Raw genomic sequence first — 18556 nt, 5'->3', positions numbered from 1 at the left:
TTCAGTTTTCAACTGTCTTTTTTTTACCCCCCTTTAGAGACACAGTCTCACTCTGTTGCCTAGGCTGGAGTGCAGTGGCACATTTATAGCTCACTGCAGCCTCAAATTCCTGGGCTCAAGCAATCCTCTTGCCGCAGCCTCTGAGTAGCTAGGGCTACAGGTGCATGCCACCATGCCTGGCTAATTTTTTTATTTTTTATAGAGACAAGGTCTTTGCCAGGCATGGCGGTGCATGCCTGTAATCCCAGCTGCTTGGGAGGCTGAGGGAGGAGAATCCCTTGAACCCAGGAGGCAGAGGTTGCAGTGAGCCGAGATTGTACCACTGTGTGACAAAGCGAGACTCCATCTCAGAAAAAAAAAAAAAAGAAAAAGAAAAAAATTTATTTATTTATTTATTATTATTTTTCTTTTTTCTGGAGAGATGGGGTCTCAGTATATTGCCCAGGCTGGTCTTGAAATCCTGACCTCAAGTAATCCTCCCACCTCAGACTCCCAACGTGTTGAGATTATAGGCGTGAGCACCATGTCCAGCCCCAGTGACTTCTTTGTGCAACAATTTAACTGTAACTTCTAATCATATTCTTAAAAAAAAAAAAAAAAAAAGCAAATTGCTAATTTAATAGATGTAGCTCAGGGATCCCTAAATTTGAATTATATTTATTGGTAGCAAGAACCTATATAAAAATCATTTCTATTTGCTTTGTGTGTGTGCTAATTCACCTAAATATACATTTATTAGAGGAGATTCAAAGCTAAACAAGACATGTTGCTGCTGGGCTCTCATCTACTTAAAATATATGAAGATCTGGCTTATTAGTTTTTATTCTTTTTTTGGAGACAGAGTCTTGCTCTGTCACTCAGGCTGGAGTGCAGTGGCATGATCTCGACTCACTGCAATCTCCGCCTCCTGGGTTCAAGCAATTCTCATGTCTCAGCCTCCCAAGTAGCTGGAACTACAGGCATGCACCACCATTCCTGGCTAAATTTTGCCAATTTAGTAGAGACAGGGTTTCACCATATTGGCCAGACAGGTCTTGAACTCCTGGCCTCAAGTGATCCACCCACCCTGGCCTCCCCAAGTGCTGGAATTACAGGCGTGAGCCACCATGCCCAGCTGAAGATCTGGCTTAAAAGGAACTCTGGGCCGGGCGCGATGGCTCACGCCTGTAATCCCAGCACTTTGGGAGGCCGAGGTGGGCGGATCACGAGCTCAGGAGATCGAGATCATCCTGGCTGAGACGGTGAAACCCCGTCTCTACTAAAAATACAAAAAAAAAAATGAGCTGGGCGAGGTGGTGGGCGCCTGTAGTCCCAGCTACACGGGAGGCTGAGGCAGGAGAATGGCATGAACCCTGGGGGGGCGGAGCTTGCAGTGAGCCGAGATCGTGCCACTGCACTCCAGCCTGGGCGACAGCGAGACTCTGTTTCAAAAAAAAAAAAAAAAAAAAAAAGGAACTCTGAAATTATGCTCCACCTCTTTATGTAACTCTCTTGCTCAGAACTTTTCTCTGCTTCTTACTGCTATCAAGCTGACATAAAGAACCAATTTAGACGAAATGTTATGACATCTGAGATTTGCTTCAAAATAATCAGTAGAGAAAAGACAGTGTGACGGGAACTAGATGAAATCAAATAGACCAGACTTTGAAGATTGGTAACTGTAGAAGCTGGGCAGAGAGTACTCTACTTTTGCATGTGTCCCTGCAAAAAACCAACTTTGGGTTGAACTGCTCTTCCTTTATATCTTTGTGGTTATACCTTCTTAAGTTAAATGATGCAGTTTTGATTCTAAAGGAGTGCTGCAGAAGACACTGGATAATGTGGAAGACCACAGCTGAATATAATTTGTGTTCCTGGCATCCTACTGGCACTTAAACACTGGCTGGCTGACTAGCATGTTAATCATCCAGTTATGTTAAGAGCATTTTATTTTCCTTTTCTTCTTTTTTTTCTCCTCTACCTCCCGCCCCACCACCCACCACTACAATCTTAAGGAAGACTTTATTTCTATTTTTATTTAGTTTTATTTTTCTGAAACAGAGTCTCACTCAGTTGCCCAGGCTGGAGTGCAGTGGCACGATCTTGACTCACTGCAACCTCCACCTCCCAGGTTCAAGTGATTCTTGTGCCTCAGCCTTCCAAGTTGAGTGACTACAGGCACACGCCACCACACCTAGCTAATTTTTGTATTTTTAGTAGAGATGGGGTTTCACCATGTTGGTCAGGCTGGTCTTGAACTCCTGGACTCAGGCAATTTGCCCACCTCAGCCTCCCAAAGTGCTAGGATTACAGGCGTGAGCCACCACACCTGGACAGAAGACTTTAAAAAGCCAGTTTTTACTATAAGAAAACACTGCATTTTTATAAGCACTAAAATAAAAGTAATAAGAAAATAAATCTCTACATATCAGTTAAATATCAATCGTTTTTCAACAGTGGCACTTCTATCTAAACTTTGTTAGACTTGGGTCTCACCCCCAACCTTACTCCCTGTAGAAGGTCCTTGGAAGCAAGGCTGGAGGTGGGGACAATCACACAAGAATGCCATTCTCTCATTCCCAGCAAGGGATTTCAGATCCTTCAAACACAGTATATCAGACAGGATCAACAGAAACCTGAGTAGGATGGTGCCCACAGCTGAAAATGACCCCATAAGCTCTGATTTATCACATCCCCTCTTTCCATGTACAGGTATGAAACAGGCTGGGTACCATGGTGCACGCCTATAATCCCAGCACTTTGGGAGGCCGAGGTGGGAAGATTGCTTGAGACCAGGCAGCATGGTGAGATCTCGTCTCAAAATAAACCAATAATAATAAAATAAAAAGATCTAGGTTGGGCACAGTGACTTACCCCTGTAATCCCAGCACTTTGGGAGGCCAAGGCAGGCAGATCACCTGAGGTCAGGAGTTTGAGACCAGCCTGACCAACATGGAGAAACCCCATCTCTACTAAGAATGCCAAGTTGGCTGGGTGTGGTGACACATGCCTGTAATCCTAGCTACTTGAGGGGCTGAGGCAGGAGAATTGCTCGAACCTGGGAGGAGGAGGTTGCAGTGAGCTGAGATCACGCCATTGCACTGCAGTTTGGGCAACAAAAGCAAAACTCTCTCTCAAAAAAAAAAAAAAAAAAAAAAAAAAAAAATTCTGTGAGCAACTCAAGTTCAGGGTGGCCTTCCCATTTCTGTTATTTGTCCCAGCACTTAACACAGTGGTTGCACCCACAGTTTGCTCATATGAGGGGAAAAGTGGTTCTATCCACATTTTGATTTCTTTGAAACACCATCAATTTACGCTTCCCGAGACATCACGAACACTGGTAAGCATGAGAGGACATGATTGCCTCCTCCCAACTCAGCCTTCATCGTCCCTCGGCAGCCTCCTGACTGGTCCTCCTGCTGCCAGGCCCCTGTGCTCTCCCTTCCTCCAGCTGCCTGAGTGCTCTCTCCAAACACTAACCTGCTTTTTCTCACTCTCTCCTTTATGACACCCCAGGTGTTCTGTCCAAATGGCTCTCTCTGGCAGCCTCTTCCTTAGCTCTCACATAGGGGCTGAGTCACAAGGGCCTACTATACAGATACCATTTTCTTAGAAATCTGTGCATGGCCACAGCACTGTTCTCAGCATAGGCCTTAGAGTCATGGTTTTATGTGTCTGTCTCCCCAACATGGAGGAAGTTCCTGAAGGCTGGAAATTAAGTCTTAATCATCTTTTTATCACCAGTGTCTAGCACAGTGCCTGGCATACATTAGGAGCACAGTAAATGTGAACCTGAATGAATAAAGCCTCACTCACTGTGTTCCCTGTCTTCCTATTTGCTCTCCTCCTTAACAAAGTGTTCTCCCAAAACACTTTGGGAGAACTTTCTCTCTCTGCAGACTGTGTCAGCTGAAATGCTTCCTGCACCCAAGATTGCTCCCCTTTACTGCAATATCACACCACCAGCACAAGTATGCCACCATCACCCACTCCAAGAAAACTACAAACCATCATTCATCTCACAGTCACCCAACCTCTTTGGATCAGTAGTGGATAAATGAAGGTTTGGTTTGCCAGCTTGATAAGGCTAAATACTAAAATAACAGGCAAGAATGCAAGGGACAATTCAGGCAAAGTACAAATTCCTTTAGTTTGAAGACACTCTGGCAGACAGTATGTAACAGAAGTGGGGAGATGCAAGAGTTATGAAGATGATCATCTATTTCTAAAGTGTTCCAAAAGGATAGGTCTATCTCATCTCTGAAACCTTCTCCTGTATATAAAAATATTCACTTTAGACAAGAGATTTTTTCCCCCTTTAGGAGATTTTTAATGACATAAAGACAATCAACAGGAAAATACAACTCATTCTTACAGAAACGCACTTTACAGCTAATTTTGCTATAACATTTTTCTGCAAAGCCAAGGATAACTGCTGGAAAAAAAACAGCTGTATTAATCCATATTTGAGAACAGCAACCTGACTTACCAGAACAGCAACCTGACTTACCAGAAGTAAATCTGAAACGAAAGTTTTCCTTCTGACTTTTCTTTTATGAGAAATTCCTTCCATTTCATCATCTTCAATCAAATCATCCCCATTAGTGTTCTCTAATATTTCCTCAACCTCTGCAGCAGTTTTTAACCTTTGCGTTTCAGCCTCTTTCATTTGAATAACCATTTCACCAGCATCCATTCCCAAAACTTCAGATAAGATCTTTAGTAAGGCATTTATGATTTCTGCTTGACTCTTGCATGGAATAATGTCCTTTAGATTCCAAATTGTGCCTGGGAAAAAATGAGCATAAGGATAAGAAATGCCTGTGAAATATTTTATTAAGTTTAAGTTTTCACAAGACTGGAGCTTTTAAGGCCAGTGTAATTTCAAAAAATCTCAGCCCCATTGCCTTTGTTCATTATTTATTAAATGTCAATGAGTTCTGCACTGAGGCAGTGCCCTTAGTTATAACCCTGCACAATCATCTCCCTTCCTTGGCACACAATGCCTTTCTCTGATACACTGCATTATCAGCAGACCCAGAGAACACTGATCAAGTTTCTTTTAAAACGACAAAGTGAGTGGCATCACTTTCTTTCATTGTAACCTAAGCTGCTCTCCTCAGCAACTTCTTATATTCCAAGAGTGAAATGGAATGTACTAAAATTCCAAGGTCGGTCTGACATACAAACATGAGAGTAGGTTCTTAATTTTTTGATTATCAAAAAAGAACAGGAGCTATCATTAAGTAGTCAGAGTAATTTTTTTTTAAGTTATTATAAAAATAAAAACACCTCCTGGCTATAAACCCAAAAGAACTGAAAGCAGGGACTTGAACAGATTACATCCATTTTTGCCAGGTGCGGTGGCTCACCCTGTAATCCCAACACTTTGGGAGGCCAAGGTGGGAGGGTCACTTGAGGTCAGGAGTTCGAGACAAGCCTGGGCAACATGGTGAAACTTCATCTCTACTAAAAATATAAAAATCAGCCAGGCGTGGTGGTGGGCGCTTGTAATCCCAGCTACTTGGGAGGCTGAGGCACGAGAATCACTTAAACCCAGGAGGCAGAGGTTGCAGTGAGCCGAGATCTTACCACTGCACTCCAGCCTGGGTGACAGAGCAAGATTCTGTTTCAAAAAAAAAAATTACATCCATTTTCACAGCAGCCGTATTCACAATATCCAAGTTGTAGAAGTAACCCAAGTGTCCATCAACAGATGAACAGATGAACAAAATGTGGTATAATACCTACAAGGCAATATTATTCAGCATTAAAAAGGAAGGAATTTCTGACACATGCTACAACATGGATGAACCTTGAGGCCACTATGCAAAAAGAAATAAGCCAGTCACAGAAAGACAAATTCTGTATGATTCCACTTCTATGAGGTATTTAGAGGAGTCAAGGAATGGTGGCTGACAGCACCTGGGGAAAGGGGAAATGGGAAAAATTGTGTTTAAAGGGTACAGTTTCAGTTTTGCAAGATGAAAAAGAGTTCCGGATTTTTACTGCACAACAATCTGAATGTACTTTACACCACTAAAGTATACATTTAAAAACAATTAAAGGCTGGGTGCTGTGGCTCACGCCTGCAATTCCAGCGCTTTGGGAGGCCAAGGTGGGCAGATTATAAGTGTTCAGGAGTTTGACACCAGCCTAGGCAACATGGTGAGATGCCATCTCTACAAAAAAAATACAAAAAATTAACTGTGGCTGGGGACTGTGGCTCACACCTGTAATCCCAGCACAGGGAGGTCGAGATGGGCCAATCACTTTAGGTCAGGAGTTCGAGACCAGCCTGGTCAACATGGTGAAACCTCATCTCTATTAAAAAATAAAAAAATTAGGCCAGGCGCGGTGGCTTACGCCTGTGATCCCAGCACTTTGGGAGGCCAAGGCGGGCGGATCACGAGGTCAGGAGATCAAGACCATCCTGGCTAACATGGTGAAACCCTGTCTTTACTAAAAAAAAAAAAAATACAAAATATTAGCTGGGGGTGGTGGCAGGTGCCTGCAGTCCCAGCTACTCGGGAGGCTGAGGCAGGAGAATGGCGTGAACCTGGGAGGCGGAGCTTGCAGTGGGCAGAGATCGTGCCACTGCACTCCAGCCTGGGCAGCAGAGTGAGACTCTTGTCTCAAAAAAAAAAAAAAAAATTAGCCAGGTGTGGTGGTGGGTGCCTGTAATGCCAGCTATTCAGGAGACTGAGGCAGGAGAATCACTTGAACTCAGGAGGCAGAAATTGCAGTAAGCTGAGCTCGCACCACTGTGTTCCAGCCTGGGTGACAGAGCGAGAGTCCGTCTCAAAAAAAAAAAAAAAAAAAAAATTAACTGGTCCTGGTGGCATGCACCTGTAGTCCCAGCTACTTGGGAGGCTGAGATGGGAAGATCACTTGAGCCCAGGAGGTGCAGGCTGCAGTGAGCCAAGATCGCACCACAGCACTCCTGCCTGGGTAACAGAGGAGGACTCTGTCTCAAAAAAACCCAAAACGATTAAGATGGTAAATTTCATGTGTATTTTACCACTATTAAAATAAAAAAACAGGCCAGGCGCAGTGGCTCATACCTGTAATCCCAGCACTTTAGGAGGTCAAGGTAGGCAAATCACCTGAGGTCCCGAGCTCAAGACCAGCCTGGCCAACATGGTAAAACCCCGTCTCTACCAAAAATACAGAAATTAGCTGAGCGTGGTGGCGCACGCTTGTAATCCCAGCTACTCGGGAGGCTGAGGCATGAGAATCACTTGAACCTGGGAGGTAAGGTTGCAGAGCCAGCCACTGCACTCCAGCCTGGGTGAGAGAGCCAGACTCCATCTCAAAACAATAAAAAAAAAAAAAAAAATTAAAAAAAAAATCTCTCAACATAAATTATCTCTGCAAGACTAAAGGGCAAGAAGAAAATAGATACATAAACTAAATAAAGTACATACTAAACAGACCTTCAGATAATTTCTTACTTCTGTATTCAGAGATTCTGGAGAGAAAAGAGTTGGTGGTTAACAACAACAAAAAAAAACTTATGGAAAACTAAAGTGGTCAATTTCTGAAATCACTGGTTCATAAATAAGTGGGGATTCTGACCACAGCATCTCTTTATCAGGTTAATAGTAGTTTGTTAAATTCAAAACAAATCTATTCTACAAGGATTTACAACTATAGACAACTGCTTGAAGTAATCTTCTCAAATATTAAAATTTTCAGAACAGATAAAAGCACAGAAGACCTGATGTATTGAAATGAATGACTAAATTTTGCCCCCACTGCATCCACACCAAAAGCTACTAAAACAATATACTATGCTGTAAGGCTAAATTTTACCTGTTACCAATGTCTTCAATAGAAGGGATTCCATGGAACTGACAGGAGAAAGCAGTGCTGATTCCAGCATGTTCAATGCTGTAGCACTGAAAGACTTCAGCAGCTCTGGGTTATCCTCAGTCACTGTCTGCAAACAATATGCTATGAGGCAAAAAACAAGTACTTAGAAACAAATGAATTCTGCTTTGGATAATTTACACCAGTATAACTCATCAATAAAACGTTGAATCGTTACCACTTCATTAGACACATGTAGCTTTTGCAAAATATATATGCTTTATCTCAGGGTGATATGCGCGAATGAGGCTTCCCAAACTATCAGTGCTGGAAAAGATCATGTTTCTTTTCTTTCTAAATTTCTAATCCTGTACAGATCTATACTTTTTTTTTTTTTTTTTTTGAGACAGTCTTGCTCTGTCGCCCAGGCTGGAGTGCAGTGGCGCATCTCAGCTCACTGTAACCTCCGCCTCCCAGGTTCAAATGATTCCTGTGCTTCAGTCTCTCAGGTAACTGGAATTAAAGGTGTGCACCACGATGCCTGGCTAATTTCTATATTTTTAGTAGAGACAGGGTTTCACCATGAAGGCCAGGCTGGTCTGCAACTCCTGGTCTCAAGTGATCTGTCCGTTTCGGCTCCTCAAAAGTGCGGGGATTACAGGCATGAGCCACCATGCCCAGCCAGATCTACACTTTTTACAAAATACAATTTAAAAGACTCTTTTTTGTTTGTTTGTTTTGAGATGGAGTCTCACTCTGTTGCCCAGGTGCAATCTTGGCTCACTGCAAGCTCCGCCTCCTGGGTTCACACCATTCTCCTGCCTCGGCCTCCCGAGTAGCTGGGACTACAGGCACCTGCCACCATGCCTGGCTAATTTTTTGTATTTTTAGTAGAGACGGGGTTTCACCTTGTTAGCCAGGATGGTCTCAATCTCCTGATCTCATGATCCGCCCACCTCAGCCTCCCAAAGTGCTGGGATTACAGGTGTGAGCCGCCACGCCCGGCCTAAAAAGACTCTTAAATGTGGCAATGTCGTTACTATAAATGTTTATAAAAGTTTATCCTCAGGCCGGGCGCAGTGGCTCATGCCCGTATCCCAGCACTTTGGGAGGCTGAGGCAGGAGGATCACTTGAGGTCAAGAGTTGCAGACCAGCCTGGCCAGCATGGCAAAACTCCATCTCTACTAAAAATACAAAAATTAGCTAGGCATGGTGATGCATGCCTGTAATCCCAGCTACTTGGGAGGCTGAGGCAACAGGATAGCTTGAACCCGGGAGGTGGAGGTTGTAGTAAGTCGAGATTGCACCACTGCACTCCAGCCTGGGTGACAGAGCTGAGACTCCATCTCAAAAAAAAAAAATTTTTTTTACCCTCAATTTATGTACTTATCAAGGACCAGTAGCAAATAGCCCTAGGTTTTGGGATGTCTGGCTTCCTTTAAATTTATCATAACCTTCAAAGTTAGGGTTATTTCTGGCAGAGCAATAGTTCTTTAAGAAAAAAAGTAGTTTATATAAAAGTATGAGCAAATTAAGAGATGCGTAAAATATTAAATCATGCCCATCAAAATTACTCAAAATGCATGCTACTGCTGTGGTTGACAATACATTTATATAGAAATCCATATATATGCATTTCTGTACATATATCCAAATGTAGTATCTTTGTCATTAAGAAACTAATTAAATTTACTTTAGCCAACAGCCATGATTGCTACCATACAGGTTCAAAAAAAGTTATATGAATACATGGGATGGAATCTTGCAAGTTCATTTTACTATATGTAAGCACTGCTTGACTTTAGAAGCAAAAGTAATAATGTATTTTAAAAAATCATTAATCTAGCTACATGGAGAAGGAAAACACTATTATACAATGCAAAATGACTATTCTAATCCATTTCAAAAATGCTCATTAAGGGAAAGAAAAACTAAAAACAGAAATAAATCTATAAGACTAAAGGCACAAAAATAGAAGTGGTTTTTCTCGTAAAAGATACGAACTAACTTTCCTGAAGTCCTCTTATTGTAACAAAAACTGTCCTCTGAGATTAAGTCACCTATCAATTTCCTAAAAACGGCTGAATTGTTTTTAAAATCCCTATTTACTCACAAGTCCCCAGCCCCACCAAGATTCCATTTGGAGAAATGATTTTTAAAATTTTCTCAGTAGTATTTATTCTACTATTTTCCCTCAGTTCTGTTCTCTTAAAAATATCCACTAAAGTTAAGAGAAACAGCAGTCAGGGGAATACACTTCTTCCTCCCCAGGAGAAATGCAGTTCCACAAAGGGACAGCTGGATGCCTGCCGTAATGATCGGTAGAAAAGAAATGCTCTCCCTCAATTGTTTCTCCACTCCCATCCAGAATTCTGCTGAGTTGCCCATGCTCTGACTTCTGCCTCCTGCCACTGAGCTGAGGGTCCTCAGTGGTTCCTCAGCCCAATAAAGAGAAGGCGCAGCAGCCAAGGCCACTGAAGTTGCTGGACTTTGCCTTCCCTGTCTCATGGAAGGCACGAAGCCCTAAGTGGAATTTCAATCACTTCTTTTCCTCTTTTTCTCTCAACAAAACTCAGGCCGTCAGTTTTCTGCTGGAAGTATGAGATAGTAGCACAATACATTTAAGTAAGTTTAGATTCCAATTAACTGGCTTAAAGGCCTGGTAGTTGTGGGTTACTGTTTCTTAGTAAATGGAGATATGAAAACTTCAAGAAGTAATAAAGGCTGCTAAGAATGGAAACAGGCTAGAAACCATATATCCTCACACAATTACCTTTCTCCCTTTCTGAGCCAAAAGCGGAAAAACTGAATGAGTAGGTAAAGAATTAATATTAATCACAGATTTAAGACCCAGAAAAAACAGGTGCTGAGCTACACATTCACATACGAGAAAAAAAATCACTCCAGTGGAATAAACACGCTAAAGCTGCATAAAAATTTTTGAATAAGGCTACACATTCTTAATAAGTCATCACTTTTTCTTCACTTACCTACTGAAATAGCCAGGTCAACATTGGTAGGAAACCTACTTAAATACTTTAACACAATCTCCAAACACCCTTCTTTGTTGAATATAGACACTGCTCTACTACTGCATTCACTAAATTGAAGGGGGAAAAAAAAGTTTTACTATTCACATTTTAACAGTAGGAAATCAACCATAGCAATCCATAAAAAAACAAATCAGGCTTTATAAACCAAAGAGTTGGAATCAGACACCCACCATTTTTACTGATGAAGGAACTAACACCCATTCATATTTACTGTACATGAGAACTGGCTATCTATATTTTATTTCTATCACAATGGGACCTTTTCATCAATCTCTTCGCCATGATGCCAGTTTCCTTATAGAAGGTTAGAGCTGGAAGAGATCTTGTAAATCGTTTAATTCAACTCCCCATTTTATAAATGCAAAGACCCAGGCCCCAAGTGGTAAAGTGGCCCATCAAAGAGCACACATTTTGTTAGTGGTAGAGCCAGGCCCAGTACCTAGGTTCCCTGGGTCCAGGCTACTGTTTTTTTCTTTCCTCTATACCACAATGATAGCAAGTTAAAGGAAGATAAAAGGCCTCTATATTTATGACACAAAAACACAAATTTATTTTTTATTTTTTAACCTACTGTATTTTAGAACATTAACAAAAACACATTTAAAGGAAAATAAAATTATATTTTATTCAAGCCTTTAGAGTGCAATTATAATTTCATCAAGCAGAATTTGCAGTCTACAATAGAGAAATTACAATAAGTATTTTTAAATTATACTACCTTTTAATAAAAGACTCAGACAGCTTTCAGTGTTATGAATAAGCAAACACATTAAATATGAGTTAACAAGGCTAATTATAATAATTGTACCCATGTTTCCAGAGGAAATATCCATGTTGTATGTATGTTTCCTCCACATATACAACATACACACATGACATGCTAACAGCTAACAGAGCTGACTAAATTATTAAACTAAATCTGTTATGTAATGAAAAATATTTCATATCTGCTATCTACCTACCTACCTACCTATCTAGTACGGCAGCATGAAGGAGCCCACAGTCTAGTCAGGAAGACAAGGCATACGTGTGTCAAGATAATTTGAAATATAAATGATGAAACAAAAATGTTAAAAGTTATAGTAACTCAGTGATACAGAGAGGGCTCATAGGTATTCAGAAAAGAGAAATCACCTTGGAGATATATTCAGATTCTTTTCAAGGAAATTTTTTTAAAACTTCCAAATGCAACAATTTCTATGACTTAAAGTTATCTGGTGCACAGAAAAACAGCACCCATCAGTTTTTGCTCAAATGCCATTTCCTCAGATCTGATCTCTCTAATATTTCTGGTGGAATGCATTCATTAAAATGAAATCACAGGCAAGGTCAGATTGCTACGTAGGCATTTCGGGATCCAACTTAATCTTGTATTCTAAGAAACATCTGTGCTTTTAGGTCAGCCACTGTAATTGCTGCTGACTGAAGATAAGAAACTGTGACAGTCTTGCTAGAAATGTGGGACATAAAATGGGGCAGAAAAAAGTAAATCCAGGTTGTGTTTCTAGCCATTTCCATTCCTAGCAGCAAGTCCACTCCACCTTCACCACTGCTACAATCACAGAATGGAGAGTGGCCTTCTTCCTCCTGGGGCCAAGGGAGCTCTTCTTAGGCATCTACTTCCCACTCAAGACAGTAAATGCCAGGGAAGAGGAAGAAAAGCACCAGCCAAGGTCTGTGGTCCCTATCTCAGTCTAGAGGCCAAACCAAAGTTGCACCTGCATCTGGGACTGACCAGCTTAAAGACAAATCCTGCTCAGGGTGTGCAAGAAGTTGGAGGAAAGGAGGAGCCATAGGTGCTAATGGTCATGATTCCTCCTATCTTTTGTCAGATGCAATGACTGGAGAGGAAAGCCGTAAAACCAAAGATGTAGTGATGCAGTGAGAAAAGGGATTGGGAAGGAGGGTTGATCTTAGGTCACTTGATCCTGTCTCCTACCAATTTTTTTTCTTTTTTTTGAGATGGAGTTTTGCCCTGTCCCCCAGGCTGGAGTGCAGTGGCACGATCTTGGCTCACTGCAAGCTCTGCCTCCAGGGTTCAAGCGATTCTCCTGCCTCAGCCTCCCGAGTAGCTGGGATTATGGGCATGTGCCACCACACTCGGTTAATTTTTTAATATTTTTGGTAGAGATGGTGTTTCACAATGTTGGCCAGGCTGGTCTCAAACTCCTGACCTCAAGTGATCCACCTGCCTCAGCCTCCCAAAGTGCTGGGATTACAGGCGTGAGCCACCATGTCCAGCCCCTACCAAGTCTTAACATCCCAGATTAACAGGCCTACCAAGGGGAACAGAGATTCCCACACAGTATAACAGAGAATAGCAGCCTGGGTACTGCTATAGCAGGAGACTGTGTTTGGTAGGCATCTTACCATATATTCCATAGCACGTTCACAGCCTCGTTGGCTATATTCTCAATAGAATTTCTGTTCTGATCTTTTTTCTCCTGTGGAGACATCTCATTTGAATCCAGTCCAGCACTACACTGTAACCAAATATCATGATTAGCACACTGGTTCCTAAGAAGAATTAAACAAATAGGGTAATGATGGTGATGAAACACAAAGGCTAGACATCAGAAATTACCGTGGTTAACAAGCCAATCAAATCCTTACGAGCAATAGTACAAAATCAATACGAAGTATTTTACCTAATAAATGTAATAAAACACAGTAAGAAGGCAACAAAAGATGAAATAAGAGCTTCTACCTAGCACCTTCTGTTTTTTTTTTTATTACATAGCGCCTTCTAAAGCACTATTCTAAGCATTTTACATGTATCAAGTCATTTAATCCTCACAATAAACCTATCAGGTAGGTGAACTATTATTATCCCGAATCTCCAGCTGCAAATGGGAAAGTGAGATACAGGGAGGCTGCTGAAGGTGTTAGATTAGCATGTGGTGAAGCTGGGATTCAGGCCCTAGCATTTGGCTCCAAAGCTGGTACTCTTAAGCCCCTCTAGTATCGCCCAGGAGACCCTCTAAAGCAGGGCTTCTCAATCCAGATACTACTGAAATTCTCCACCAGAAAATTCTTTGTTGGGGAAGGAAGGGCTATCATGTGCATTTGGGGATGTTTAGCAGCATCCCTGGCCTCTACCCACTGGAAGCCAGTGGCAACCTTTACCCCACAAGCTCTGTAACAACCAATGTCTCCAGACATTGCCAGTTATGCCCTGTGAAGCAAGATCATACCCAGTTGAGAATCACTGCTCTAAAATGACTGATGCCTCTCATAAAAACTGGATATCCTTTATGTAGCCTTAAGTGAAAATTACCCATCAGTACAGAATAGTGGACCAGAGGCACTCCAGAGAGAGAGCTCCTTAACCTCTTAACTATGTCATGCAATAAGACTGGAATGAGATCAAACATGAGAACTTACTGTAATCTTCACAAGTTCCTAATGTCTGTGCCTCGGCTTTGTCATCTGTAAAATGGGAATAATACCTGCCTCATAGGATACTGTGAGGATTAAATTATATAATATCCAAAACATGAAAACAATACTTGGCACATAAATAAGCAATGACTAAATACTAATTATTTTTATTGTAAGAAGTTTAACATCTAAAGGAGTGAGTCTGTACAGTTTTAGGAAGGTCTTTTCCAACTATCATAAAAATAAAGATACAAAATAATAGAGATTAGTATCAATAATGAGAGTAGATTGGTGTTTCCAGGAAAAGGAATGAAATTTCTGTAAGATATTTAGATAGAAGACAAAGTCACTAACACCAAAGTACTAAAAAAAGTCTAAGTTTGCATCCCAAAAGCTACCATCGAGATACTGTAAAAACTGCATACCTCTTTTAGCAGCGCAACCAGAGGGGTCATGATATCCTTAGTCACCATGTCATCACAAACTTCAAAACCTCCACAAGCACTGAGATTTCTACACAAGAAGTTCAAAACATGTTTTACTTTCACATCACATGTCACAGAACACTTCTACCCTCTCACATTTATTTCTCTTTTTGGCCATATTTAAGTTTTCCCAGAGGAAACAGCTTATTGTTTCTGTCATAAGCTGCAGAACTAATCCAGAGATTTCCATCTGTTCTGATCCATGTTCTACAAGATATAAACAGATGACGCTGTCATATAACAACTTAGTTCTGAGGTCTGAGACAGTATACAGGTGCATGGCTACAAGAAGGGGACAGGGGAGACTTTTCTCATGTGAATAAATCACATCATGTATGAAGGGACCTTTTCTTGGAATCAAGACTACAAGAGCAGGGCTAGGTGCTGTGGCTCACACCTGTAATCCCAGCACTTTGGGAGGCTTAGGTGGGAGGATCACTTGAGCTCAGGAGCTCAAGACCAGCCTGGGCAACATAGGGAGACCCCGTTTCTAAAAAAAAAAAAGAAAAAGCGAACTGCAAGGGCAGCAAGGTGGGGCTACTGAGAATGACACCCCCTAAAGCAGCCCTGGGTAAATTTTAATTGGAAAGACATGACTTCCAAGTACACAGCACTATGCTAGTCCCTAAGGATATGGAGATAGTCAGAAGATGCCCTCACAATGTGCCAGGATCCCCCAGCCTGTGTACGCTGTGGGAGGAAGGGAAGGGCTTTCCACATGCTGTTTCCTCCCTAAAGGAAGAAGAGCGTCTATCTCCCCTCCATCAACTGGTGAATGCCCATTCATCCCTCCGAGCTCACCTTAAGCACCACTCACTCAGTCTTCTTCCCTGAACCCTTTGTACCCTCTTGTAGCACCCTTTGTCATTACCATTCATTGTAATCATACACTTATGTAACTGTTTGGTTAATGCTTGTCTCCCTCAATAGACTTCAAGATTTCTTAAGGAGAGACATTGCCGTGCTCATTACCCCCATGCCCACAGCCTAGCTCAGTGTCTGGCACACAGTTGGCACTTTATACATATTTGCTATATCAGTGAATGAAATATAAATAACAAGTAGAGACAGAGCTGTAAGAACTACAACTACTAACCTCTACTCTTGCCCCCTCTGCAGTCCATTCTCTGCACAACCAGCAGAGTGGCCTTCACAAAAGGAAGCATGTCACTTCCCTGCTTAGAGTAAGTCCTCAGCCCTACACCATCGTACAGCTCATCCCTCTCTCCAGCCTCACCTCCTGTAATTACCCACCCCTGCTCTTCTCAGCCACCTACCTACCCTCTCTGCTCTTTAACCACGTCAAGCCACCTGCTGCTTCGCTTCTTTGCTGCTGCTGCTCCCTTTGTGGGGAATACTCTTCTCCCTATTTTCCCATGCCTCCTGGCTCTCTCACCCTGCAGATCTCCGTTCACAAGTCATCTAAAGAGCATCTTTTTTTTTTTTTGAGACAGGGTCTTGTTCTATCACCCAGGCTGGAGTGCAGTGGTGTGATCATAGCTCACTGCAGCCTCGAACTCCTGGGCTCAAGCGATTCTCCCACTTCAGCCTCCTGAGTAGCTGGGATTACAGGCACCTACCACCATGCCCGACTAATTGTTTAAGATTTTTCTAGAGACGGGGTCTTGCTATGTTGCCCAGGTTGGCCTTGGACTCCTGGCCTCCAGTGATCCTCCTTCCTTCGCCTCCCAAAGCAATGGGATTACAAGTGTGTGCCACCGCGCCCGGCCCAAGAGCACCCAATTCAAACTTCCCACCCCCAACTCATCATCATCTCGTTTTCCCACAGTAATTCTCACTATTTAATATTATGTTTTACCTTTTTACTAGCTTCCTGTCTGTCTCCCCATCAACATGACTTGTGCCAAGACAAGGATCTTGGCTGTCAACAGATCTCGCTCAACAGTCTTGGCTGCTCAAAATCCCCTGCATCTAGAATGATTCCTGACACATGAACTGAAGAGTTCATCCAAGCAAGGGACCCTAAGGAGGGCTTTTGGAGAGGGTAAAACGTGCGCAAGGCGTGAGGGCAGGACGCCTGAGCAGGTGGACGCTGCAGGTGAAGCAGCCAGGTGGACAGATGAGATGCGTGTGGTTCGGAAATACTGGGGTTCTCCGGTGCCTGGAGACTGGCTTCAAATCTCTGCAAACGGGAGACCGGGCCAGTGCCTGGTGGCACACAGAAGGCGCCGGCTGACCGCTGCCACCGCCCGCAGCCCAAACGCTGGGGAGGCCAGCGGTGGGCACCACCCCGGACCCTTCCCGGCTCACCTCAGCGCGCCGGCTGCAGTCTCCCTGACGGCCAGGCTGGGGTCCAGCAGCAACGGCCCCAGGCGGCGCACGGCGTCTCGTCGCGCCAGGCCCGGGAGTGCCGGCCGCTGCTGCACCAGCCGGGCCAGCCCTGCGCAGGCGCACTCACGGACCTCGGCGCTCGGGTGCTGGAGCTGCGGATGAGAGCGAGAAGGGTCAGAAGGAGCGCAGTGCGCACGCGCGCGGGGCAACCTCGTCTCGACCTCCCGGCCCGGCGGAGCCCTCGCTTCACCTTTTCCAGCAGCTCCGCCGCCGGCCCGTCGTCCTCCTCGCCTCCGGTCCCATTCGCCGCCGCAGCCGCCTCGGCCTGACAGTCGCCCGTAGGGGAGAACTGAGGTCGCTTGAAGCGCTTCGTCCGGCTCTTGCCCATGGCGACGTGCGCTGTGCGGCAGACCACCAAGAGAGGAGGGCAACAGCAGGCGGTGGAGGCTGCCGCGCCGGTAACAAGGTCCGTTGCTGCTGCTCAGCTGGGCCGGCTGACGGCTGGAGCACACATGGGGAAGCCGTGCGCAGGCGCGCGGCGCGTCGTCGGCCGGGTCGGTCGGGGGGTGGGCGGGGGGGCTGGCGCGCGGAGCACGCAGGCGTGGAAGAGGGCATAGGCGGGGCCAGCTTCGGCAAAGGGGCGGAGTCTTGTGGGTTTACCGGGGAAGTAGGAGGCTGGACTAGAATAGTAACGCCGACCCGGGCGAGAGGATCACTTGAGGCCAGAAGTTCGAGACCATCTTGGGCAACATAGGAAAACACTCCACCCCCTGCCCTCCCCACCAAAAAAATTAAAAATTATCTGGGCATAGTGGCGTGTGTGTGTAGTCCCAGCTACCTGGGACCTTGAAGCCGGAGAATCACTTGACCCCAGGAGTTTGAGGCTGCAGTGAGCCGTGATCTTGCTACTGCACTCCATCCTGGGCGACAGAGCGAGACCCTGTCTCAATCAATCAATCAAGCAATCAATAAGTTAGTAACGCTGACTATAAATAATCAAATGTGATTAAGGATACCTAACTTGCAAGGTTATTGTAAGTTCTGTAAAGTTCATAAAGTTCTGTAAAGTGCCTAACACCAAGCCTGACATAAGTAGATACTCAAAAAGCATTAACCACGATTTTATTTTGTGTCCCCAGCACCTCCCATAGCTCCTGTCATAGAGACTAGTTAATGTTTTGGAACGAATGTGTGTCTGGAGAATGGCGTGAACCCGGGAGGCGGAGCTTGCAGTGAGCCGAGATCGCGCCACTGCACTCCAGCCTGGGCGACAGAGCAAGACTCTGTCTCAAAAAAAGAACCTAATCTCCCTGCCTTAGTTTCCTCATCAGTGAAGTTGGGACATCAATAGTATATACCTCATGGAGTTGTTTTGTTTTTTTTTTTTTGAGACGGAGTCTCGCTCTGTCGCCCAGGCTGGAGTGCAGTGGCGCGATCTCGGCTCACTGCAAGCTCCGCCTCCCGGGTTCACGCCATTCTCCTGCCTCAGCCTCTCCAAGTAGCTGGGACTACAGGCGCCCGCCACCACGCCCGGCTAATTTTTTGTATTTTTA

General features: G+C 44.0%; 1 protein-coding gene across 3 annotated transcripts in view; it reads right to left on the bottom strand.

The window, feature by feature from the left end:
- HEATR3 (HEAT repeat containing 3) overlaps positions 1-17551 on the bottom strand; it is a 41922-nt gene extending 24371 nt beyond the window's left edge. For 2 of the 3 annotated variants that reach the window (XM_032157302.2, XM_032157304.2), the window contains exons 1-7: positions 17254-17518; positions 16983-17155; positions 14652-14739; positions 13216-13328; positions 10783-10892; positions 7795-7935; positions 4490-4767 (exon numbers count right to left, since the gene is read on the bottom strand). In XM_032157302.2, the coding sequence (XP_032013193.1) occupies positions 4490-4767; positions 7795-7935; positions 10783-10892; positions 13216-13328; positions 14652-14739; positions 16983-17155; positions 17254-17391 (1041 nt within the window). In that variant the 5' untranslated portion in view covers positions 17392-17518. Of the gene's footprint in view, positions 1-4489; positions 4768-7794; positions 7936-10782; positions 10893-13215; positions 13329-14651; positions 14740-16982; positions 17156-17253 lie in introns of all 3 variants that reach the window. The other variant, XM_032157303.2, reaches the window with a different exon arrangement.
- Between the last annotated feature and the right edge of the window lie 1005 nt (positions 17552-18556).

The sequence above is a fragment of the Hylobates moloch genome, unplaced genomic scaffold (genome assembly GCF_009828535.3).
Source record: "Hylobates moloch isolate HMO894 unplaced genomic scaffold, HMol_V3 SCAFFOLD_6, whole genome shotgun sequence".
Lineage (NCBI taxonomy): Eukaryota > Metazoa > Chordata > Mammalia > Primates > Hylobatidae > Hylobates > Hylobates moloch.
This window is presented reverse-complemented; position numbering and strand designations above follow the sequence as displayed.